Source organism: Paroedura picta, chromosome 11, assembly GCF_049243985.1.
Source record: "Paroedura picta isolate Pp20150507F chromosome 11, Ppicta_v3.0, whole genome shotgun sequence".
In the NCBI taxonomy this organism is placed as follows: domain Eukaryota; kingdom Metazoa; phylum Chordata; class Lepidosauria; order Squamata; family Gekkonidae; genus Paroedura; species Paroedura picta.
Genome location: NC_135379.1, coordinates 27,985,526 through 28,011,613, shown reverse-complemented (window position 1 = coordinate 28,011,613; position 26,088 = coordinate 27,985,526). Strand labels below are relative to the sequence as shown.

At 40.4% G+C, this 26,088-nt stretch overlaps 1 protein-coding gene and 1 long non-coding RNA gene across 3 annotated transcripts in view; one reads left to right on the top strand and one right to left on the bottom strand.

Moving 5' to 3' along the window:
- DNAH11 (dynein axonemal heavy chain 11) overlaps positions 1-26,088 on the bottom strand; it is a 191,927-nt gene that overhangs the window by 55,582 nt on the left and 110,257 nt on the right. For both annotated transcript variants that reach the window (XM_077303577.1, XM_077303578.1), the window contains 7 exons: positions 22,036-22,149; positions 20,720-20,863; positions 19,239-19,421; positions 19,002-19,103; positions 13,063-13,197; positions 2,522-2,695; positions 1,170-1,405 (listed from right to left, as the gene is read on the bottom strand). In XM_077303577.1, the coding sequence (XP_077159692.1) occupies positions 1,170-1,405; positions 2,522-2,695; positions 13,063-13,197; positions 19,002-19,103; positions 19,239-19,421; positions 20,720-20,863; positions 22,036-22,149 (1,088 nt within the window). The remainder of the gene's footprint in view (positions 1-1,169; positions 1,406-2,521; positions 2,696-13,062; positions 13,198-19,001; positions 19,104-19,238; positions 19,422-20,719; positions 20,864-22,035; positions 22,150-26,088) is intronic.
- LOC143820589 (uncharacterized) lies at positions 13,897-25,962 on the top strand. Its single transcript, XR_013225414.1, has 3 exons — positions 13,897-13,955; positions 23,601-23,738; positions 25,616-25,962. It is a non-coding gene; the product is annotated as an uncharacterized LOC143820589 (long non-coding RNA).

Here is a 26,088-nt window from a genome sequence, read left to right as displayed (position 1 = left end):
CAGCAGCCTGTTGGGGGGGGGGCAAGATGGGAGCCACAGCACCTGTAACAGGTACCACCTGTGTGGGTCCCAGCCTCTTCATCCTGGATGCCATGGGAGCAGCTTCCCTTCCACCCACTCTATGTTGTTGTAGAAACAGCCATGTTACAGTGTTTGAGTTGGAAGGTTCACAGTTAAAATTTGTCACAGCTGCAGTTTTGCATGGGATGGAGCCTGTTAGCAGGGAGTCTGGTTGCTATTGGGATCCCTGGGGTTCGGGACCTCCATAAGAGTAAACAAGACTGGCTGACCTGGCTGGGAGGCCTGGGACTCATTTTGTGAGGTGGCCTGGGGGCAGACAAAGGAGACTGGCAACCTTTGGCCCCCCACATTGGTTGCTTCCCTTAGTTATGGACTCCAGTAGGCAAGGGGATCTGGTCTCCCAGCTGGGAACAATGCGGATCCCCAGGGCTCCTCTGGAGTTTTCATGCAGTTTGCTGACTGCAAGGTTAGGCTCCCTCTCCCATGCTGTGCCAGCCTTCTTGTAGGAAGTAATAAAGCTGTGGCCTTGCTTATACCCAACATTGGTGTGGTACATCTTATTCCAACCCAAAATGCTTTCCTACTAGGTCAAAGCATTATGTAATATTAAGTTTTTATTTTATCAGGAATACCAGCCCCTCCCATGTACCTGGAAACATCATGATGTTAAGACTACATGTCCTTGCTCCTCTCTTTCATCTTTAATATATTTTCCTTCTGACTGAAAACTAAACAGAATGCAATGAAGACACTTGTCCTCATTCTACTTAGGAAAGCTTGAACAATTGTGTGCTGGGCCTAGACAGAGTATCAAAAACAAAGAAAACTCCCTCTCTGCAGCATTTGAGATTAGCGCCCAGCGAACATCTTTTGTAGCATACTTCAACAGATACTTTATTGTAGAGCATTTGTTGCTTATAAGAAGGATTACGAGGATTCAGTTCAGGCAATTTGATAAGCGCAAAATTAAAAGAAGTAACAGAAACCTGTTCCACAACAGCAATGTCAACTTTGGCATATATGGGTTAGAACATTGTTGTGAGCTGCCCTGAGCCTCTGAGGAATAAATAAATATCGTAGACAGGAAAATGTATCAGGTTACCATTTATACATATTATATGTAGATACATTTAAAAATGTGTACATACCCCTTCTGTCCTAGATGAGTAATTTTAAGGTCAGTTCCATATTTATTCTTTATCCATTTGATGCTTTGTAGCTGGGGATCTATCAGCAATGGCCAGCGTTCACAGTTGGTAAAAATAGCGGCATTTTCTGTTGACATTCTATCGCTAGGCAGCCCGTCATTATTCCATGATGCAATCATTGCATCATCAGTCAACATGGCAGTCAAGTCTATTTCTTCAGTGATTGGAGTGGGAATCTTTGAATTAAACAGACACATAGGTATATTAAAATTAATGAGACAGATTCCAAAATACTATTGTGGGTATGGGTAGAAACAAAACAGTTAGCAACACTACATAATTATGTAATATAGGCTTTTTCAAGCAAGGTTTCGTGAACAGCCCTGGAAGGGTTTTCTGAAAGGGTGGGAGTTAATTAATGTTTATATATTTAAATATTTATCTGATGATAAGACCATATGACCTTCTCCCCTCCCCAAATGGCCAATGACGGGCCTGGAGGGGATGGGAAGGCGAGGACCCCCAGGTAGGCATGTACACAGGTATATTTCCCAACGATATTCAGCACTTCTGGGGCTTCTTAAAGCCTGAAGAGTGTTTCAGGGGTTTCTCAACAGAAAAAGTTGAGTAAGGCTGACTTAATTGGTAAACAGTTGACCAAAATGTATCACTTATCTAAACAGGACTGCATTTTCAGAAATAAAATCTGATGGCAAACAGAGCCTAAATATGTAAACCTAAATCTCCACACCAGGCTATCATTTTGTATTAAGGTGGCTTTGAACAGAAGCTGAGAATTTTGTCTGATAGTTATTAAGGTGGGTGAGGGATTATACATTAGCTTTGATGAATTAATATTTTATTTATGGTGTACATTGCTTCAAAAATGGCGTGAGGCATCTATTTATTTACTTTACTAAATTTTTATACCACCCTTTCCATACGGCCCAGGGTGGTTTACATGGAACATTTTAGGAAACAGAACATTATATTAAATAACAGTCACAACATAACAATAACAGTTCTAACAATAAATAAACATAAGTTTAACAGCTTACTATAATTAATTCATTGAACATTTCAAAAGAACAACCCATAGGGAAGACAGAATCCATCCGATTATCGAGGGTATGGCTTGAGGGGGACCGCCAGATGTTTTTTAGGTCAGATGTGCTGAGGTCAGATGTGCTGAGATTAACTTCAGTCAAATGCCTTGTGGAGGAGCTCTTTTGCATACCCTGCGGAATTCTGAGAGTTCGACCAGCTTTGATACAAGCTGTTCATAAGCCATTTTGGATGGAGAGAAAGATGAGACAGAAATGTTTAAATAAGAATAAACATAAAAAACATACTTTCTGAGATTTCAGGAAAGGAAGCCACATATGGTGTACCAGCTCCTCACGATATAGTTTGGTGAAGGGTCCAACATAAGAAACAAAAGCTGCTGTTAACAGAACATCCCCACACACTGTTAGTTCTTGTGCTTCAAATACTTTAATGGAGTGGTTCCAGCGAACTTTTTCAGACTGCAAGATAATAATTGTTTTTAAAAAGTGGGGTGTAAACATATATATAATTATACATTTTTTGCTGACATTCAAAACTTTCCATTTATTCTGACTGTTTGGGGGGAAAGCTACAGAATTTATAGCTACTGCTACTGGATGTGGTCCACCAGTCAGATATACCTAAATAGTTCTTATATGGCTTGGCCTTCCAAGGAATCTTTGGTGCCTTGGAAATTCCTTCCAAGGAATTCCTTCCAAGGAATCTTCCAAGGAAATTATTGGCCTTGCAAGAACTGTTAACATTTTTTCTCTTCATCCACACATATGTCCTGCTCTGAGCCATTGTAGAAGAAGAAGAGGAGGCTCAAAGGAGGCTCAAAGCGGCTTACAGTCGCCATCCCTTTCCTCTCCCCACAACACCCCTGTGGGGTGGGTGAGGCTGAGAGAGCACTGATATCACTGCCCGGTCAGAACAGTTTTATCAGTGCCGTGGTGAGCCCAAGGTCATCCAGATGGTTGCATGTGGGGGAGCGCAGAATCGAACCTGGCATGCCAGAATAGAAGTCCGCACTCCTAACGACTACACCAAACTGGCTCTCAATACCACTATTGTGGTATAGTGATTGGAATGTCATGACTGGGATTTGGGATATATAGGTTCAAGTCTCTTGAACTCAAGTGATCTTGGGCCAGTCATTCTTTCTCAGCCTAATCTACCTCACCAGGTTATTGCAAGGAGAAAACAGAGGAGGGAGAACCATATATGTCATCCGTGGTTCCATGAAGGAAGTGGCTAGATGAAAAAGACTGAAGACTTGGTCCAGGTAATATTTCATTCTCACAGGCCTTTGACAGTAATGTTTTACTTGATAACAGACAGCCCCTTAATCTCTTTTAGTCTGTTGTTGCAGATAAGTAACTGTTATAGTTATTCACCTTCAACAATGAACTATGTTAGAGAATCCTTATTTTACCAGGGAGACTATATTAATGTAAATGATATATGGCTAAAAACAACTGCATGGTTTTTGAAACAGTTATTACTAGAGATGGGCATGAATTTTGCCCTTTTCGTGTTCATAAACAGAAGTTTGTGACCAGTCTATAAACTTTTAAAACAGCTTATGGAGGTCTGTGGATGGAGCAGAAAGCAGGAGTTTAAAGGGAAATCCCTGCTTTCCGTTCCTTTTGAAAGTCACAAAAACAGCTGAGTAGTGGTGACGTGGTCCCTGCCACTCAGCTGACTCAGGATGACTTCTGCAATCTCTTTAAAGTTTAAAGGGACTGCACAAGACAGCCCATAACAACCGAGAAGCTGGGAGGAAGCTGATCCTTTTTGCTCAGCTGTTTCTCAAGCTTTTTGACCCCCTCCTACTGTGGTGTCTTTCAATGAGGTTTGCAGAGCCACAAACCATTAACTGGTTCAGTTTACACACCAAAAAACCCTCATTTGTTTCATTCTGTGTTTTGTTTCATGGTTTGGCCACAAACTGAACTGAACATCATTTTCCTGATTCATGCCCATCCCTAGTTACTGTGGACCTTTCCAACATTTATGAAGACTTACACTTACTGCTGTACAGTTGTAACCATGAATTATGCACATTGGAGCAACCCAGTCTTTTTGGCAGCATAATTAAGTTGTGGTTGAGGATCTGAAAACAGGCCTTGCTAGTCTGACACTATGTCAGATATTACACTGACTCTGTGTTGAAACAGCTGTGACATCAAGTTCATAATTTATTAAACTAGACTCTACTTTTGCTTAGCAGAAACTACATATAGAAAGGAGACAGAAACAGGCTTTGCTTAAAAGTAGAAATTATTTCTTCAGCAATTCTGTATTATTTCACTCTAAAGCATTCTGCTTTAGAATCTTCCTTAAATCACAACAACCTCATTCTTCTGCAAAGAAGACTTCTGATTTATCCATTTTTCTCCCTTGTTGTCACTGGCTGGAAAGTCATAAAGAATAAAGTGCACCCACCTCATTCTCCAAACTAGTTTTGAAATTTGAAGATTTACTAAATATAGAATGATCATCTATTTAAATCTTCAGTGATTTTACTGTACTACCCAAGCATCATAAATCACAAGTGACATTGGCTAACAAGAGTTTAAGAGTTGGAACATGCAGTGTAGTAAATTTCCAGACAGTTAAAAATCACTATAATTTTATTCTAATGCATTATAGATTGCCTGTAATATCATCCTGGCTGGGGTGACCCATTTCTAATTTTGAACAGCTGTTCAGCTCGGGAGTTAGTTAATGATTAAATATAAATTGCCTGATTTATTAGTCTGAATGGCTGAGCTTCCAGGTCAATGCTATATAGACAAAATCATCAGTCTTGATGCTTTTCAGAAGTTAACCATCTCCTGTTCAAGTCCAAAAACATTTATTCTCTGAGGGAAAGGGTTGATGCTCTCAATTAACTGTTATGTTCTTTTCTTTCTTAGTTCATAAAATAGCACTTTTCAGGCAAAAGCCCCTTTAGTACTAGTTTCTATTGAGTAGCCCTTAGATAAACTGGACAAAAATTATTTTTATTATCTGGAAACATTTTATGCCCAGATAAACTCTATACTTCCATTGCCACAATAAGATACAACATAACACAATAGAAATAGGCATTTTAAAAATTATTATCTGGATAAAAATGTTGGGCCTCCTCCCTCCCAACCCTAGTTATTTACTCTGGACCTTTCTAACATTTATGAAAGACTTACTGCTGTACAGTTGTAGCCACAAATTATGTACATTGGAAGAACCCAGCCCACTGATTTGAATGCAATGCTTCTCCCTGGGCAATACAAGACACTTCAGCAGCAGGAAGGAGAATGCTTATTTAGTCTGGATCCAAACTGAAGTTCCTTCTTTTTCCAATACTACTCTGAACTACAAGAAGCTCACTGCATTAATGCTACTATTTTGAATAGAATTAATTTCAACAGTTGATTGCCAAACTTAAGTCATTGGCAGCCTTCTACCTGGAAGAATGCAGTTAAGTTTTAGGTGGGAAAGACAACTTTCTTTGCAGTTATGCAAACTTGAAAGTGGTAAAAGGTATCAGGAGTTTTAAAATGCTGAACTTAGATAATAGCTATATATAAACCTATTCATCTTTCACTTGTATCGCATTATAGAATATAATATTAGCAGCTCGCTAAGAATTAAAATGTAACAGCTCATCAAAACTAGTAATTCAGCAAAACATGAATACATAATTTAGACTAATTTTATGCACCATTCTAGTTCTTAGGAAGAGAATATATAAAAGACATATTTATATTTATTTCTCTGTTCCATCTGTTCTACATAATATATATCTGGTAAGGCCTTGGAGGAGGAGCGTGCCACTCAGCGCTTAAAACACACTCAGGGCGGTTGTGCCACCCCTGAGTGACTCTTCCTCCAACTGGCTTGCCTGTCTGTCTAGCAGGCAGTCAATCACCTTCCATTCCTCATCTCTGATCACTCGCTCCTCCTTCCACTTCCCTTGCCAGTCTCAGAGGCTGCAGATCCCTGCTGAGTGAGGGCTGCACCTGCTGGTGAGTTCCCTTGCCAGGAGCCTCCAGGCTGTAGCCTTTCCAGGGCCTGGGGGGAAGGAGAGGCCATCCACAGAGTTCTTCCACCCCCCCACCCCCCAATCTAGCACTCATTGTATTCCTGAAGAGAAGACTGATAAATAGAAGTTGAGCAGTTCAGTCCTCTCTTCATCAACTGTTATAATTTCACTTTCTTGTCCTTGCAGTGGTCCTACAGTGTCCCTATTTTTCTTACTTGAAGTATAACTAAAGAACCCTTTTTTTGCTATGCTTGGCACTTTTTGCTAGCCTAAGCTCATATTGAGCTTTAGCTTTTCTAACACTCTCCCTACAATCATTGGTTATTTGTATACTCATCCTTGGTATTAAGGCATTCCTTCCGTTTCCTAAATGACTCTTTTTAGTCCTCAAATCATTTTATGGAGCTTATGGAGCCACCTTGGCTTCCTTAGGCTCCTTCCATCTTTTCTTCTCAAGAGAATTGTTTGTGACTGAGCCTTAAATATTTCACTTTTAAGAAACTCCAAGCCCTCTTGTGCTCCCATCTCCTTACATCTTTCTGTCCATGGGACTCTACCCAACATACCTTTAATTCTGTTAAAATTTGCTTTCCTGAAATCCAGTCTATATGTCCGACTACGTATGGGTTTTCTCTTTCTCATTGTAAATTCCAAAATCACATAGTCACTACTACCAGGCCAGGAACTTGGGTGTGATCATTGATGCCTCCCTGACTTTGGAGACGCAGGTCAAGAAAGTAGCCGGCCAGGCGTTTTTCCACCTTCGCCAGGCCCGACTACTAGCACCCTACCTGTCCCCTGAACACTTAGCCACAGTGATCCATGCAACAGTCACCTCCAGAATATATTTCTGTAACTCGCTCTACCCTTGTCCTTGATCCGGAAACTTTAGCTAGTGCAAAACGCAGCTGCTAGGGTCCTCACTGGCACATCTTGGAGGGCCCACATCCAGCCGGTGCTGAGGCATCTGAATTGGTTGCCAATTGCTGTCCAGATCCAGTTCAAGGTTTTGGTTTTAACCTTTAAGGCTTTACGTGGGCTGGGACCCACATGCCTGTCACCCTACGCCCCCCCGCAGGGCCTTGCGCTCTGCGGGTGAAAATCTGCTGGTCGTTCCTGGCCCTAGGGAAACACGCCTGGCCTCAGACAGTGCCAGGGCCTTTTCGGTCCTGGCCCCGACCTGGTGGAACAAGCTCCCGGGAGAGCTGCAGGCCCTGCGGGATCTTTCAATGTTCTGCAGGGCCTGCAAAACGGAGCTCTTCCGCCATGTATATGGTTGAGGCTGGGGTTGGTAAGATAGATCTACGCCCCCCCTGGGATCTGGGGCCTGAAGTGAACATCATCGGGACCTCCTCTAAGGTCTTAGTGGTTAAGAATTATTCAGGTTAAAATTGCTGAATTACAATGAACTGTTTGATTTTAGTAATTATGTATGCAATGATGTTTTAAATTTATGCTTGTAAGTTATGAGCAAATAAAAACACCTAATTTTTATTTTTTTAAATGTATTAAATGATACATATCGACTACAATATAGAGGTGAATATGGGCGAATTGGCATGTGAACCCACAAACCATTGTGTGATAGTCCTTACAAGCATGCAAATAAGCATGCAAATCAGCTTATTTCAATAGGTTTTGTTTATCCAGAAATGGCTTAACACTACTGTGTTCAGACATCATTGTTTCCGTAATTCAATTTAAATAACTGTATTTTTATGGTTTTGGGGGCGATCACGAAGAAACCTGCAGTGACTTACAACATTTCCCCCCCTGCTTCATTTATTACCCCTATAACAATAATCCTGACCATTAAATTATTACCTACTCTGATATAAAGATACTGTTCTATAAACAAAAAAATCAGAAAACTTAATTCTGTACAGAGTTTTTATTAGATGTGTATTTTGTCCTTATTAGAAGATTAATGGTTTTTTAAAATTGAAAGTAAAGCAGAAACAATACAAGCAGTGTAGCCCACTTTCCCAAAGGTTAAGTGCATTGTGGGTGGATAAAAAATGACTCAGCCCTGACCTGAGGATTATTCAGTTTCAGTGCTCATTAACCAGAGGCTGACCATGCTGTCAGAAAGTATTCATTGCTGTGTGCAGATACTGTGACTTAGTTATAGAGAGTTTTCCCTGGGGACATCCACTTGTGAGTAAATATATTACATATGATGCAAAGACAACAGCAGCAAGCATACTGTAACATCTAGGGCAGGGGTAGTCAAACTGCGGCCCTCCAGATGTCCATAGACTACAATTCCCATGAGCCCCTGCCAGCATCCGCATTTGCTGGCAGGGGCTCATGGGAATTGTAGTCCATGGACATCTGGAGGGCCACAGTTTGACTACCCCTGGTCTAGGGCATAGTTACCCATTACTGTTAAGAAAACTGCAAAGAAACGGCACTACAAAACTCACAGGTCCTTCTGAGACATAATTATTTGGGAGTTTCTCAGTACTGAGCATGTTTACCTATTCCTTTGCTTCTAGGAAAGAAGCGTCAATTATTAATCTCTTACCTGTTTAGATAGACCAAGAGATAGGGAAGATTTATTTGGTGAAAATGATCATTTGTTTGGTGGATGGGATTTGAAAGATCATCCTCTCAGACATATAAAATGTACTTGATAATCATCCCCAGTGATGGAAAAGGAAATTATACATAGCGATTTAAATGAAATGGCAAATCAATGTTTTTAAATGTTAATTTTCTCAAAGTACCCAGTGCTATGGCCAGGCAGACCTGTTAGGAATTGTTCCAAAGCTCCTTACATGAATTTTCAGTTTTGTTTAGGTTTTAAATCTTAACACCTTTTATTTTCACAGCTTTAAGAAAAGATATACAAATTGTATTCTACTAAATTATTCACTAAGCAGTAAACCTATTCCTGATTTACATTGTCCTGGTCTATAGATCTCACTTCTAGACATAATCGGAAGCTGGATCTTTCTGTTCTAAAAAAAAGTTTGACAGAACGGCACAGAAAATCCCAGTCTTGGAAAAGCTACATAGCAGTTAAGTAACAGGCAGAAGATAGGCCAAACATGTGAAGACAAACAATAAGCATTTCTTCAAATATATCAGGAGCAGGAAGCTAGGCAGGGAGGATGTTGGGCCTTTGGATAACAAAGCAATAAAATAATTGCTTAAGGAAGATGGGAAGAAGGCGGAGACATTACATGAGTTGTTTTCTTTTATTTTCACTGTGGAAAGTGTGAGAAGAGTGTGTCACTATGACTGTTTACACACTGGAGGTTTCATGCCGGGCTGCAGGCTGGAGTTTTAGTCTTGGCAGGTTGCCCCACCTATTCCTGCACCCACACGGGGGAGCATTTGGCCCAGTGCACTTCATCTGCCCCTGATTTGTGCTCCTGCATGGGAGCTGGGGCAGTGAAGTTCCCAGTGTGTAAACGGTCTGAGTCAATTTGAGGTGATAGATGAAATTCTAGGATTATTAGCCAAACTGAAAACCAGTAAATCTGCAGGCCCAGATGAGTACACACCAGAGTGTTCTCAAAGGAATCAAATATGAAATCATATTTGTAATTTGTTGCTAAAATCAGTTTTTATGCCAGGTGATTAGAAGATGCCAAATGTCATCCCAATTTTTATAAAAGGATTCCGAGGGGATCCAGGAAATTATAGGCCAGTTACTCTAACACCTGTTCCAGATAAATTTGTAGAAATTATTATTAAAGGGACAATAATTAGGCACACCAGAGAAATATGTCTGCTGAGGGAAAATCAACATTGTGTCTTCAAAGGGAAGTCCTGACATACTACCCTGACATACTATATGGGATACAACTTATTTAAAAGGGACAAATAAAGAAGGGGGAAGGAGTAGCAATATATGCTAAGAATATATATACTTGAGAGGAAATATGTGTGTCTGAGCATGTTAGTTCAGCTGAGAGTCTTTGGGTAAAAATAAAAGGAAGTAGGAAACAATAGTGGTATTATGGTGGAGGGCTATAGAACGCCAGGCCAGGCAGAGGACTTGGATGAGATGTTCCTAGACCAGATTACAAAGTTCTCAGAGACATGGGACCTAATGGTCATGGGAGATTCCAATTACCCAGATATCTGTTGGAAGACCAGCTCTGCTAAAAATGAAAAGTCCAATAAATTCTTGACTTGTCTTGCTGACAACTTAATTTCCCAGAAAGTAGAAGGGGCAACCAGGGGGTTTGCTATTTTAGATTTGATTCTCACCGAAGAATCGCGCTTGGTAGTAGTGACCATGTGTTTTGGACTTCATGATCATGGGGAAGAGAAAACCTGTGTGTAGTGACACACATACAGGCTGTACTTCAGGCTTGCCAGCATCACTCCTGTGGCCCCAGGGAGGCAGGTGGTGCAGGGCTGAGTCTTATCCCAGGCTCTCCCAGCCACCAAGCCCTTGCTCTTTGCCTAGTTTACAATCTGGAGGCAGCCCAGTAGAGCAGGTGGCTCATCTTCCCCATGGAAGATGTTGGAGGGTGAGATGGCCAGGGGCAAGACAGTCTACCTCATTGGCTGGAGCATCTGGGGATATTCAGTCAAAAAAATAGATAAGAAGAATTTGTTTTTATATGCCGCTTTTCTTTACCAGGAGTCTCAAAGTGGCTTACAATCACCTTCCCTTTTCCTCTCACCACAACAAACAGCTTTTGAGGCAGGTGAGGCTGAAAGAGCCCGGATATCACCGCTCAGTCAGAACAGCTCTATCAGGGCTTGTGATGAGTCCAAGGTCATCCAACTAGCTGCATGTGGAGGACCGGGGAATCAAACCCGGCTCGCCAGATTACAAGCCACTGCTCTCTAAGGAAAGACGTGATAGAAATTTATAAAATTATGCATTGAAAGTGGATAGGGAAAGCTTTCTTTCTCTCCACTTAATTACAGATCTTGGGGCATGAAATCAAATGGTTGGGAAATAGGTCAGAACAGTCAAAAGTAAAATACTACTTTACTGAATAAGTAATTAAACTGTAAAATTCACTACCAAAGGAGTTACTGATGGCCACCAGTACATACAACTTCAAAAGGGAACTAGATTCATGGAGGAGAGGTTCATCAATGTTTACTATCTGTGGTGACTAAAAAGAACCGCCATTCTCAGAGGCAGCAAGCCTGAGCAATGCTGAGAGTCAACAGAAATGCAAGGGCCTCAGCTTCTATGCTTTGTTTGCCTTTCAGGGTTAACTGTGTAAAATGGGGATTAGATGGAGCACTAATCCAGCAGGATTTTCTTATGTTCTTACAACAGGCTAGCAAGCAATTTTTGAGAACACAGTGCATACAGCAATAAAAATTAGAACTTGTGTGGGCTCAACTCTTCAAACATGAAATAATGTTCATGCAGGAAAACTTGTGAAATAGTCTCTTCTTTTATATTAGTTAGACCTTGCAAACAGGCAAGGGACAGTTTCTGGACTGAGGCTCTGTTTCATTGTATAATTAATTGTTACACATAGGGAATCACTTCCAATGAATGTGACCTGAGGAGTCTAACATGCCACACCATACAATTATGCTGCTACTAGACTTGAATCTTACTGTTCTACTGCAGAACAATATGACTACCCTCTGAAACTGTTAGGTAAAATTAGGCTGACAGAGGATGACTGTCCTGAGATCACGCAGTGAATTTCATGAAGATAACAGGTTTGAACTTGGATCTGCCTAAGACTATGGAACTAACTATACAATATAATGTTTTGGGATCATGCGTAGGTCCATCACAGGGACTTTCAATCAGCTCTGATTCATTAATTCTCTGATTCAGTGGTCCCCAATCCCCAGTCCGGGGACCGGGACCGGTCCGTGGATCAGTCGGTACCAGGCCACGGCTCCTCCTCGTCCTCCTCCCTGGCTTTTGCCTCAGGGGCTGCCCTGCCACTCTGCTGCCAGCTCAACTTTGGTGTTCTCCAGTGGCTGCCATGGCTGGGGCTCCCCCTCGGCGTGGCACTGTGCAGTTGCTGCTGGCAGCGCCCCCCAGCGGGCAGCAGAAAGTCGGGGTGCCGGTGGGAAAGCAAGTGGAGCAGGGGCTCAGGCAACGGCAACATCCCTCGGCAAAAGACTACCCCCCCCCGGGCCTCAGTATAATTGTCAAGCGTTGACCGGTCCCCGGTGATAAAAAGGTTGGGGACCACTGCTCTGATTCACATTGGGATCACAATATGAAGGGACAGAGACTTATGCCTCCAACCCGGCATCATTTTCTAACCTGAAATAGCCTCAAGAGTTGTTTTCCCCATTGGTGCTGAGGATTTGCAGTTATTTAGTAGTGAGACAGATTCTACTCAATGCCATTCTCTTTCTATATGGACCAGTGTTTGCCCCTGGAATTGAAAATAAATTCCAAAATTAAAGTCTGCGAAACTCTGGCCCTCATTAAATCCTTCATACTTGTGTGCGTGTGTGTACATGTTCTTTTATATACACATGCACACAATTAATCCACTTATTCAGATTATGGTGGGTAGGGAAGAACACAATGTTGCCTACAGGAAGCGCTTACAGTTTTATATTAGAGTTCTCCCCTCCTACTGATTTATTTTTAAAGCAGCTTTCATTTCCACTGCATTTTGAAAAAATACACTTTACTAGCACTCTGTTTTTTTACAGTTTCCTGTAAAACTGTAAAGTTTTCAAGGCAAGACACATTCAGAGATGGTTGGCCATTGCCTGCCCCTGCATCATGACCCTGGGATTCCTTGGTGGCTCCCATCAAAATGCTTACCAGGGCCAACCCTGCTTAGCTTCCAAAATCTGAAGAGACTGAGCTATATTACAGATAGTATTAATGAAACACCAACTTACCTCAAGTCCTTTAACAAGCCTATTAGCTAACTCAACAGTCTTGTTGGTTCGACTGACATCTTCTTGACATCTAACTTTTTCTGCTGTTGCTTTTTCAAATGATGCTGTGAGTTTCTGCAGATTGAAATCCAGTTCCTGTTAAAAGGAAGTTTCAGGGTTTGATCACATCTTTGGCAATTCTCATTCCATACTTTCATAACAACTATAAGACGAAGTCCTACAACTATAATGGGATGAGGTCATCATAAATCCCCCTATATTTACCACACTTCACTATACCTTTGCTTTTGTCCCACCTGCTCCCTCTGCCCATCACCACCAATAAAGCTTCTAACTCCTAAAACATACAAACCTGAGCCAAAGGAATCTTTTCAAAATGAAAGGAACATACAACTAACTACTTGCTTACAAGATTTCTACAATGATTGTTAGAAACCCTTATGGTTAAGTAGATCAACATGCCACTCATCACTGTAGAAAATGCGTTGACACTTTATAGAAAATATGGTCAATAAATATTTCAAACAAAAATGTTTAAAGCTTAGCCAAATATAAAGAATTTCTGAGGGAGTTGTGAGAGTTTGTCTCGCCACCTTTTGCTAAATCCAAGGAAAAGTCATGCAATACCTTTTACTAAGACCAACCCAAAACATGCAACTCACTGTGCAAGCTTTCACAGGTATATCCCTTACCTTTTGAATGTACACAACTTAGTGTGCAAACTTTACTGTGCTATGTGTGCCAATTGTGACCAGCTATTTCATTTGCATGAAGCCTATGACAGGGCTTCTGATGTCACAGTGGCTTTTTGTTATTTGTGCTCCTGATGGTCACAGCCGCTACCAGCCACACACAATGCCCAGTGATATTGAGGAAAAGGCATGCAGGTGGACGTGAGTATGAATAGTAGGAGGGATCGTGAGCAGGCAGAGGAAGGAGGAATATGAGCAAGGATCCTGGTGGTTGCCAGAGGAGGGGAAGGGACCCAACTGAACATTCTCTATCTAAGGCTTTTCAAAACCTGGAACCAGCCCTGCTGCTATTGTCTCAGTTGCTGACATTTCAAGTCTTTCATGCTAAAGATCTTTCCCCCACACAGCTTGTTGCTTTGGTGGAAACACAATCAGTGACTAAGACCTCTGGCAAGTACTATTAAATTTAACCAAAATATTTATATATTGCAACACAGATGATCTAAAACACCTTGCTAGTGCAAGTCAAGAGAACAGTCACAGACACCTTTATTGGAGAGGGACAGATTTCCTTAGCCACTTATGACAGAAGCCACGTATAAACATAAACACACATATATATTGCATTGTTTTTAATTGTTAGTAACAGAAAACTTCCAAAGCTACTAGTTCCTGGTAATAGTCTGTATGCTATAACTTCTACTGTTACTATACATTCAAATATCTGCTAATTCTGGAGACCATAAACTTTTTAGCTATGGACAAGAGGCTACCACAGGCTAGTTCAAGAAGTCACAGATACGCAAGTGTGCCAGGAATTTTACTGAATAATGAGGTAGCTGATCCAATTTTGTTTATGGAGGCATTTATGGTAATGATTTTAAGGATGACCCATTCCACATGGCAAAATGCCACGGGCTCCTTAGAGAGTTTTAAATGGAGACTCGAGCAGTGTGGAACATTAACTGTGATCCTATTATGTTTAATGGGCTATGAACCAGGCTTGAATGTGTGAGTAGTAAGGCTAATAGAGAACCATCTTTTAAAAAAAAAATATCTGAATGAAGAATACACCCATGCCAAAATAACACATACAGGACCAGCAAGCTTCCTTCTAGAAAAATGATGGTCCTAAAAAGAAATATTTTGAATAGCAATCATCCAGGTTCCGAGGCTGCTTCTGTTCTAGGGAAGCAAAGAACTAATTTATTCCTCCAGCCTTCCTAGTCATTTCTGATTGTTTGGCTGTTTCATGACTTACAAAAATTTGTGACCCATCGAGCACAAAACAACCCCCGTGTGCAGGGTGTGCTATCAATATCCTGCTTCTGCAACCTCCCTGTCTATGTCTGCAGGGATAGGTAGAAAGGCCATCAGCCAGACAGGTCCAGGGTTATATAATTCCCATGAGCCCCTGCCAGCAATTGCTGGCAGGGGCTCATGGGAATTGGTCCATGAACATCTGGAGGACCACAGGTTGACTACCCCTGTTCCCGAGTATAGTACAAGATGACAGTTAAGCCATCTGGCGAAAAAAAATACAAAGCTTACACAGTGGGAGGTCATCATAATGTTTTAAGGGTTGTCATGTAGATATCTGGTTTATGCTGTGGCACCCTAAGTATGGTTATCCCTATTCTAAGCCCACTGTCTTCAACAGATTTAGTTGGGTGTAATTCTGCTTAGGAGGGTGCTGTCAGTCACATTAATTGTTGATTCCTAACCCAGTGATTGGGATGCTGCAAAGTACAAAAATTCAAGCTGTGATAAGGAAGTCCCCTTTTCCAGGACTATAGATAACGGTTTTGTTGAAAACGGCAGTACAATTCTGCTCATTGGAAAGAAGAGGAGGAAACTTACGTGCAAAAATCAACTGTAATAAATATGTGAAATAGTCAATTGTCCAATTGGCAATTTCAGCCATCATCAGGAATCTAGGTGTGACTCTGGATGTCTCCCTGTCTACAGAGGTCCAGGTCACAAATGTTGGCTGCCTGATTTTCCACCATCTTTGCCAGGCATGACAAAACATCTAATTGGACCTCAGCTTGGTATAATGGTTAGGAGTGTGGACTTTTAATCTGGCGAGCCGGGTTTGATTCTGCGCTCCTCCACATACAGCCAGCTTGGGCTTGCCACAGCACTGATAAAGCTGTTCTGACTGAGCAGTCATATCAGGGCTCCCTCGGCTTCACCTACCTCACAGGGTGTCTGTTGTGGGGAGAGGAAAGGGAAGGCAATTGTAAGCTACTTTAAGATTCTTTCAGGTAGAGAAAAGCAGCATATAAGAACCAGCTCTTCTTCTTCAATAAAATCTCTCTGCTTGACCCCCACCAGGCTGAAACTCTGCACTTCAGTTTCTGAATGACATCCCCCCCCATCCCCATAAAGACTCCAGTTAATTTTAGTACCCAGTATTTATTATTAACTTATTATTTTAATGTATAGAATTTTAATTTAAATGTTTTATTGCCACTATTGTTATTAACTAAATTAATTTTAAATGTTTGTAGGGATTGTATCTATATCATGAAATGTAATCTGCCCTGAGTTCCAAAAGATAAAGTGGAAAATATAAATCCCATAATAATTAAAATAAATAAAAATTGTCACATTCCTTAGTTAGGGGTTTGTCTTGTGACTCCAAGGGATGTCCCCATAACCAGGCCAAAATCAATAGAAAAAGGTTACACTAACCTATAACTGTTCTAGGGGCATCCAAAGAGGGTGCCCCAATCCCGCCTCATTGTATCCTATGATGGGGAAAAGATTCTGTACTCTAGTGTTAGCTCCATAGGATATAATGGGGCCAGATGGGATACCCTCTTTGGGTGTCCCTAGAATTAGACACTCTGATCCAAACTTCTTGAAACTTGGGAGGTCTTCAGAGAAGAGGCTCTGGCAAAACCTCCCCCCCCCTCTCCCCACAACTCCCACCCACCTTGCCTTGCACTGTAGCAAGCTTAACTTAGTATGCTATAAGACCTCATTGCAATGCATCTGCAAAATGCATTGCAATGATTAGTTAGGCTCCTCTAGGGAGCAAGGGCAAAGGTGGGAAACAGAGAGCAGGAAAGCTACAAGCAGTTGCCAAATCACTGAGCAGTACAAGGGGATGAGGGACAGGATTGCCCCAAATCCAGATTGGGAAATTCCTAGAGATTTGGGGATGGAGTCTGGGGGGGGGGGAGCAGAGTCCTTAGTGGGGTACAATGCCATAGAGTTCACACTCCAAAGCAGCCGTTTTCTCAAGGTGATCTGTAGTCTGCAGATGACTTGTAACTCCAGTGCTCTGCTCCTGGACCTGTTTGCACTGTTTCCACTTACATATCAGAAAGCATTTTCTGATGCTGAAGGCTGTTCGTAGATGGAATATGCTGTCTCAGGGGGTGTTGGAGTCTCCTTCATTGGAAGTTTTCAGGAAGAGATTGGGAGAGCACCAGTCAGGAGTGTGTGTTTTCTAAGTGTTCAAGAATGCGGAGCTAGACTGGATGGCCCTCTGTGGTCTCTTCTGGCTTTGTGTGATTCTGTTGTTATTTCTGAATTCATTGATTGTCAAAGGATTATGATTTTGTATTTTTATAATTTCTTAATCCTAGACTAGAATATTGCTACTTAGAAAGCATTCCTTTTGAAATTATTTAGAACACACAGATGTTGGGTATGGCACGCAATAGATTACTGCTACTACTACTGAGCAGTGGCTATTTGCAATGGGTAGGTCCTCTTGCACTCATGTCTGCCCTTGCCACATGAGGACAGGAAACTTTGTGTGGAACCTGTGCTATACCTATACCTCCCCTATAACAGCACACACTGGATGGTACGCACTTCTGCAACATGCAGCAGTGCAATGTGGATATGACACCTCTATGGATACCACTAGGCAGTGGTCGCTGGTAAACATACAGGCTTACTCAGGTGCTAAAGTGGTATATAGTACATGGGACATATAAACATAAATATGTGTTTATGGACTAAATACAGAAGAGACATACAGGGTTCTGTAAGTTTAAAATTTGAAATGTTCACAAATTAATATTTTTAATATTAATTAAGTAATATATAATATTTCATGGCAGTGGTCCCCCCTCAAAATTGAGAAATGTATCAGAAACATTTATCGTGCTATTGCATGTGTTGACCAGGATTTAATTTGTCATTTTGAAATATATTTTAGCAGGCATTAAAAATGAAGGGTTGGAAGCACAGTGCCATCCAGACTGATGATGTACTATTGATTACCTTGTAATAGCTGCAATATTTATTAATCATTATAGAAAATTACTGACTAGAAAAAACTTCTACATGAAAAATTAATATGGCACTTTCCCCACAGAAAAGCACTGGCTTATAGGATGGGCTTCCATTGGAAATCCATGAGACAGGGACAACTACCTGTGACTCTATTTTTCAAAGACATTAGCACATGAAACATGAAACAATAAACACAGAGCATAGTTAGCCAATAAGTAACAAACAAGCACAATGCTGAGACATGCATTGGGAGATGAAGACCAGTAAGCAGATGGGTCAAAATATGGATAGCCTTTTGATAGGCAAAGACTATGTACACGGCACTGGATCTAGTATCATTATAAATAGCAACAAGTCATTTATTTTACCTGAGTAAGATCTAGGTTGTCTAGTTGAATTTAATTTATAGTGCAGCCCTAAGCAGGTCTACTCAGAATCCAATGCAAGTCTATTCACTGTTGCTTACTCTTAAGAAAGTGTCTTTAGGACTGCACTGATAAATCCTCAGTCATATCTTGAAAAAGAGACCCATTACATTAACATATATTTAATGCTTGTATATGAAGCCATCATCCAAATGGAAGCTTTGGGCAAATCCAACATAGGACCAGATGTGTACTGTGCAATTTTGAGAAAGCTGAGCAACATACACAATCAATACTATTATATTTTTGCAAACATATATTTGTAGTAATGGGGCTTAATGGCTCTTGGTAAAATTGTCATTTCTTGTTAAGGACTCAGTTACCAAATACAAAATGCATGATATCTTCAGCTTGTTTATAGGAAAAGGAGTAATAATGCCTAATATAACCATATCTTATCTTTGACACAAAAATAATAGCTTTATATTCTGGCAGAGCTAGAAGGCAATAAAACCCCTTATCTTTACAGACAGGCTCAGAGCATTGTCACAAAGCAGAATGCAAGCCAGTTATATCTGCCTGGGGCTATGCAGTAGGATTGAGAACATAGTAGGGTTGTACTTACACTAAGTTTTTTCCTGATGGTCTCCAGCTTTTCAGTAGCAGCTGCAAGTTCAGCGTTTGCTTGGCTCAGTGCTTGACGTTTCGGCTCCACATCACAGTATATCTAGGAATTTATATATTCCACATTTTTTTAAATGGGGGGGGGTTTCAATAAAACAAGTTTAAGAACATTCTGAGATATTTAAGAAATACTACTTAAACCATCTAAAACTTCAACTAGAAAAAACACATTCAGTACCTCGTAGTATTTAATGATGTTGATAACCCAGGCACAGAGACCAGCTGCTGCAAATGACTTCATACGAATCAGATTTGGGCTGAATTCTGGGTTCTTTAAGTAATGCTCCTTGACCACTTTCAGGCAATTATCTGGGATGTGCTCTTTATCATAGTTAATTAAAGCTTGCAAGAATTCATCAGTCTGGAAGAAACCAATATTTAATGCACCTAACTACTGTTAAACAACAATGAAAATAATACTACCCACCAGCACAGCATGACAAACTCAATTTTGAAATCAATGTAAAGTACCAGGCTAAACAGCAAAGAACTTGAAGTCATCTAAACTGCTTCCACCCATTAATAACTTTATATATATATATATATATATATATATATATATATATATATATATATATATATATATATATATATATATATATATTTATAACCCACCATTCCTATACACCTCAGGGCAGGTGACGGCCTAGTTAAAAACAATCAGTTGAAAACATAAAATCATCCTTCAATTTACCCTCAATTAGTTAAAAACACAGACAAGAGGGGTTCAGAGTTTTTGGAGCAAATTTCCCCTTGATTTTCAGGAGTGAAAATACGATTCCTATACTTCTCCATCTTGTTTGAATAAAGTGTGTGTCTCCCAATGAAGCTGCTCATATTTTCCCAATGAATAATTCAATGCTACAAGCAGCCTTTAGAGGGTTGAATTTGGGGGGACCGTACAAAGGATATTTAATCAATTATAGGCCAGCTGAGAAGGCAGATTTGGTTTAAAGGTGACTTAAGTACTTCTTGGCCGCTTCTTGAAATTGGATTTCCCCTCTTCCAAGTCTACTTTTCTTTAAAAACTCTAACATGTTTTTGCAATGAAATGGATAGTTCTTTTCTCTTCATTGGTGGAACCAGCCTGATGGCAGATAATGTAACATAAATGCCTTTTTACTGCTTACAGGCTCTCAACCTTTGCAACAATGAGTGCTCTCCAAATTCTTTGTGACTTAGTAGCATTACAAAATATTATGAACCATAGACAGAATGATAGATCTCTTCCCATTCTCCCTGTAGCATCTTGTGTCATTCCAAGTGGATTCCTAGTGGTAAATGGCCTTTGGGAACATGGTAAGATGCACCACAAGAGGTTGCAAAAAGAAGGGAGCTTAAACAAAAATTGCTGCCTCACTCTGGAAGTGTGTATGTGTTTTGTTATGTGTGTGTATGAAGGGTTATTTCTATCAATTTCATCTCAAGCTGCATCCCCTCATAATGTAGACCCCACAACACCTAGTGTCACTCAGTTTCTGGAGCAGCTAATCATGGTGGTAGAAAGCTGCAAAGAAAGGTAGAGATCCACTTCATGAACTTATTGCACTCCTGGGTCACAAGCTGCAACTAAATTTTCAGTTATGTTACCTTTGACATTTGTATTTAAATTATTAAATTACAGCACAATTTGTCAGGTAATAGTAATGGTATAGGTACCTTTCGCATTAAGAGTTTAGCAGCTTTCCAACTCCGATCTTTTGGTATTTTCCCCTTATTTGCCAGTAGGACCATTACTGCATCTAAAACACCCATTACTGCAGCAGGTGGGTTAGGGAAGGATCTCATTTCCAAAAGATTCACCTGAAGAACAATGACAAAAATGGCTCTGAAACAAAGCAAGTATACAATAAAAATTTCCATAGCGGTATAAAGAAAATTATGACTTAGTTTGCAGAGGGTAATTCTTTTAATTATTGTTACTTATGTACCCTTTCTGCATTAGTTAATTAAAAGGTAAAGGTAAAGGTATCCCCTGTGCAAGCACCGAGTCATATCTGACCCTTGGGGCCTCTAGCGTTTTCTTGCCAGACTCAATACAGGGTAGTTTGCCATTCCCTTCCCCAGTCATTACCATTTTACACCCCCAGATAGCTGGGTACTCATTTTACCGACATTGGAAGGATGGAAGGCTGAGTCAACGTTCATTCTTGCTGGCGGGAGAAACATGGAGGCAGTGTGTGAGACTTGTCCTACTTTGAAACTAAGATGGAACATAATCCTGTTCATATTTTTTTAAAATACAGCAAGGAGTCAAGGATCTCAAACATCATCATTTTGAAGTAGTAAACAGTGGAGGAAGCCAATGTGACTTTTGAGTTCCATTTTAGGTTACTGCGAATTCCCTCCCAGGGGAGGGGGAAACTCCTGTTTCCTCAGGATTCGCTAAATGCATAGCAAACAGTGAGCACAGTCAGAACTGCACCTGAATCAGGAGATTTTAGTGTGAAAGTAAGGAAATTCCATGGAGCTTTATGGGTGCTGCTGCAAAGTTTTTAGTCACTGCGGAAACGACCTCTGAGGCCTTTGGGTTTGGGAAAATGGTGTATGGGGGAGACAGAAGTCCATAATTCCCTGTGCCATGTTGTTAAGACAATGACTGAATTACAATTGCACCTTTTAACTATTTGTTAAAAGAAACTGGCAAAAATCCATATCAATAGCCTTCATTTGGGAAAAAAGGAAGCAATGTGCTGAAAAGATTCCACATAACAAGACAGATCCTAGTGCTGAAAAAACAACAAAGGTGTTTTTTAAAAATAATATGCAAATCAAGACAAATCTGCATTTATGGAATGAAAAACACTAATCTGGATACTCTTCAAGTCAAGAGATGAATACCTATTCCCTGTTAGCAAGAAAGATGTTCCTATCTTAGGGGCTACAATCAATAGTGGGAAGCTGCTTTGCATAATATACAACACAATACATTTAATCACCAGGTCATGTGGTTGAACTACCATACTGGTTCTTACCTTATTAAGTGTATTTAAAGCTGCTGTAGCAGCCACCAGAGCAGGTTCAGCTTTCATCAGGTCATCTTCACACTCTTTCTGTTTACAGGAAACTTCTTCTTGGATTCTAGCCACCTATTTGAACACAGATTCTTGGTTTAAAATTGAGATCCTTTATATCTATGAATGTACAACTGACTGCTTAATTGGAATCTTTTCCAAGCATTAACGTATATTAGCATTGGTACATACAACTTTTTCACATTAAAAATGTGTGAACTCAACTATTAAGTTTTAAATTTATGTAAAGTTATATCCTCTGCGATCCTAAGGACTGGGAGCCATAGCACTTTCAAAGGGGACTTCAGTTTATATCCCGATGCATAAGAGGAGAATTACTGTTACCTTGGATAGAATGAAAGTAAAATTTAGCAACATTCCCTTCTTTGCACTGGGAAGAAGATTCTGACTTCCTTGGACTTCACCCAGGGATTTTTTAAAAATGTGCATTGTTGCATTTGGAGTACAAAGGAACAAGAAGGCTTCTTAGCAATCAATACATTTTAAAAATTATATCAACACTAGTGCTCCTGTGTTAGAGTACCACAGTTAATCACCCAAACTTCAAAAGTGACAGACATAGGGGAAAATATTTTGCACCTTATTACTAGCAATGCCATAGATTATCCAACAGTGATGTTATGCTCACATGAACACATTTCATGGAATATGCTCTATCCATTATCTTTGTCTGTGTGTAGGCTATAGTCTCGCAATGACACAAAAGCAGCAACTGGCAGCAGAAGACAATGGAAGGGTAGGGAAAATCTGACCAAAATCACAGGTTTACTTGTGATCTACCAACTCTGCTAATTTAAAATATATGATAGCTAGCATGTTGTCATTCCAAATCAGTACTGTCTGCATCCAAATAACCCAACATCATTGAGGGCAATGCTGTGACTAGGAGGAAAGATGGTAGGTTTGATGGCAATCAAGATATTGTTTTAAACTTTATATTAGTGCTCCTGTGTGACTTAGCAGGGAAGTACTCAATTGGTCACCATTTCTTTAAAAATCTTTAAGAAAACCTGAAAATGGCACATGCTCACTATGTTTCTGATCCAACATATTGCTTAGAGCCAATCTAGTGACACTATTATGGGAAGATGAGTTTAAAAAGAGTTTCCTCTCTCCTTGGTTTCCTGACGTACTCATAAGGAACATCTGTATATGTAGCCAATTAGCGCTCTCTCTACTGACTCATGCTCCTCAACTATGTCGATTACTTCTGTAGGTAGAAAAGAAAGCACTTTTTAAAAACATCATGAGAGCATGGTGGAAACTGGTCTTGTGAAGCAACAAAGGAGCTCTTCAACTTCCCAAACTTTGGGAGGGAAAGAACAAAATATTTTTGCCACCATATCTTTGTCCAGTTCCAAGGAGAACCTAAGGACAGCGTTTATCAGAAGACCTTGTCAAATGACTGCACTAGATATACTTATTTAGAGTGGGTATGTTTTGAAGAACAGTGCAGTAATTTTGAATTTAGCCATAACACTTGTCATTTATGTTTTATTATTCAGGGCGTGAGCTTTCGAGTGCAAGCACTCTTAATCAGAAGAGTGGGAATTTGAATCCGAGTGTTTCAAGCTCTAACCACTGTAATATACTGACTTTTGTGGGGTGTCTGATGTTGAACAGTCACAAGCAGTCAGGCCTGGGTGAGTTGTCCAAGTTGGGCCTGGCCCTTATGAATTTTCCCACTAATGCCAGAAACGTTCTGGAAATGGACCTGCCACCTCCCTCTGCTTTTCACTGACATAATTCAAGGCTTGAAGGCTTGTAGCATTACTGTAGTTGTCTAGCAAGTACTAGCAAGGGCACTTGTTTCTTAAAGCTACAGCCACTACTTCTATAATTCTGGAGGGTTTTAAGATCCCCAGTGCTGTTTCCTAAGATACTGAATGGGATGCCTTTATGTCAGTCATTCTCTCTCAGCCTAACTTATCCCACATAATTGTTGTAGGGTGAAATGGAGATAGAAATGTATATACCATCTTTGGAGGCAGAATAGGATAAAAATGACTTGGATTTTTATTGAATGAAGATATAAATGAAGCATCTTTAATAGAACACTATAATATGTCACCAGAGAAATGCAACATGAAGATTTATCACAAATGTGAAAATCAAGGCTGCTAACACTGTGCAGGTAGCAAGGGCAGTACACCGCTGGGAATCAGAGTGGACATGTGGAGTGTAAAGATCAGAAGAGGTGCCAATCCAGAACATAAAAGCTAATGCAGGCTGGATGGCAGCTGCCACTCAGCAAAATCCAGGGCATTTCCACACATCAGTTAAAAAAGAGTTATGCCAGCTGAATGGCAAAGCACTAATTTTTTTCATCCAAGCCCCTCCTCACCTTGTCTGCTGTCTTACCTTTATCTGTGCCTTTTCATGCATCTCACCCTCCACAAAAGCTGCTGGAAATGGCAGAAGAAAGCAAAGCGCCTTAAACGTGTTGCGCTTCTGCCTGCCAATCAATGCAGGCAACCAATCCCCTTTCTCCATAATTTAAAGGTCCAGTGATGGCCACTTTTTAAAAAAATGCATACTTCTCCATTGAAATGTATATGCATAGAATAATAGATGCATAGTGCTTTTTGAACGCCACCCCTTATGGGATCACAGGTTCTTTGAGACATTTAAAAATTAATATAGTTCCTGATTTTTTGGGGGTGGAGAAAACTTTTGAGAGGCATGCTTTGTGATATAACTTTGGAAAAATATTATTTTATTTATGGCATCACCTGCATGCTTGTCTGCCTATTCATTGCTCCAATAAGTTAGCCATTTTTAAAAAGAAATTCCCATTCCCGGGAACAAGGGAGAGGGAGGCAGGTGCGAGGGCGGGATGAAGCAGGCAACTTTAGCATGTTTAAGCCTCCATACCTTCCCTCTGCTGGTTGCCTGCTGGTTGCTCTCCAGTAGCTAGCACTAAATAGGTTGGGGAATCCACTTTATGCGATTCCCCAACTAGCACTTTATAATGGAGGATGTAGCCAACCGGTTACTGCCCAGACGCTGGATGCTGGCAACATCATACGGAGGGGCTGGAATATAACAACTACATAAGTTAAGCATTTCACTACATTTAATGGGTGCGGAAATGCCCCCATAGTCCACGCTTCATTAAGAAGTTGAGGAAGTCTGAAGAACTCAAGAGTGTTGGCTGTAATCTGTCAGAACTGGAAAGTGAAAGAACTCTCTATTAAAGCGTAATACAAAAAAGATGGGCAAAGGGCAGGTCTTGGAGCCAAAGGAAATCAGAGAGTGAGACAGGAACATTTAAACATTTTGTCCAAACACTGAAATTCCTATCCTAAGCCTGGCTCTGCCTTGAACTCTGTAAGGTCAAAGCTCCTTACTATATTGTATTCAGTGAGAACCCTAATCCTATCCCTACAATGCAACTTATTGTTAGAACACACTTTCAGTTTCAGTCTAGCTTTAATGAATATCACAAAACTGTAAAGTATCTTCTTTATTATCTTTATTAATAAAACTGAATAAAATATTTTCATTATGAATTATGTAGGGGGCATACTAAAAGAAAGGACCCAAGTTCTGAATGGCATCAAGTACATTACAGAATGCAAAATTTGGAAGTGAAGATGCAAGTCAGCGGATGGACTCTGAGAACAATTGATTTGTTCAATTGAACTCAAAATCAAAAGCCTTTAAAAATCTGAAGTGCTCAGAGATGACTCCTGACCTTTACCGTATTACATACAGGCCTGATTCTCAAGATCCCCATTCATTATACGCTTGAATGAGCTCAGTACTTATTGTTCTTTCATATCATTACAAGAGCTAAAAGGTTGGGAAAATGCATAATGTAAAGAAAGGTCAAGTGGTAATCATAGTGTGAAATGCTGAAACATGTGTAAGTATAATAATTCTTTAGATTTTATGCTCCCTGGAGAGGTAGGTGTTCAAAATTGTTCACCTACAAAGGTTTATTCTGTGTTAAATATAGCTCAACAACACTAAATTGTGGAATTACACTGA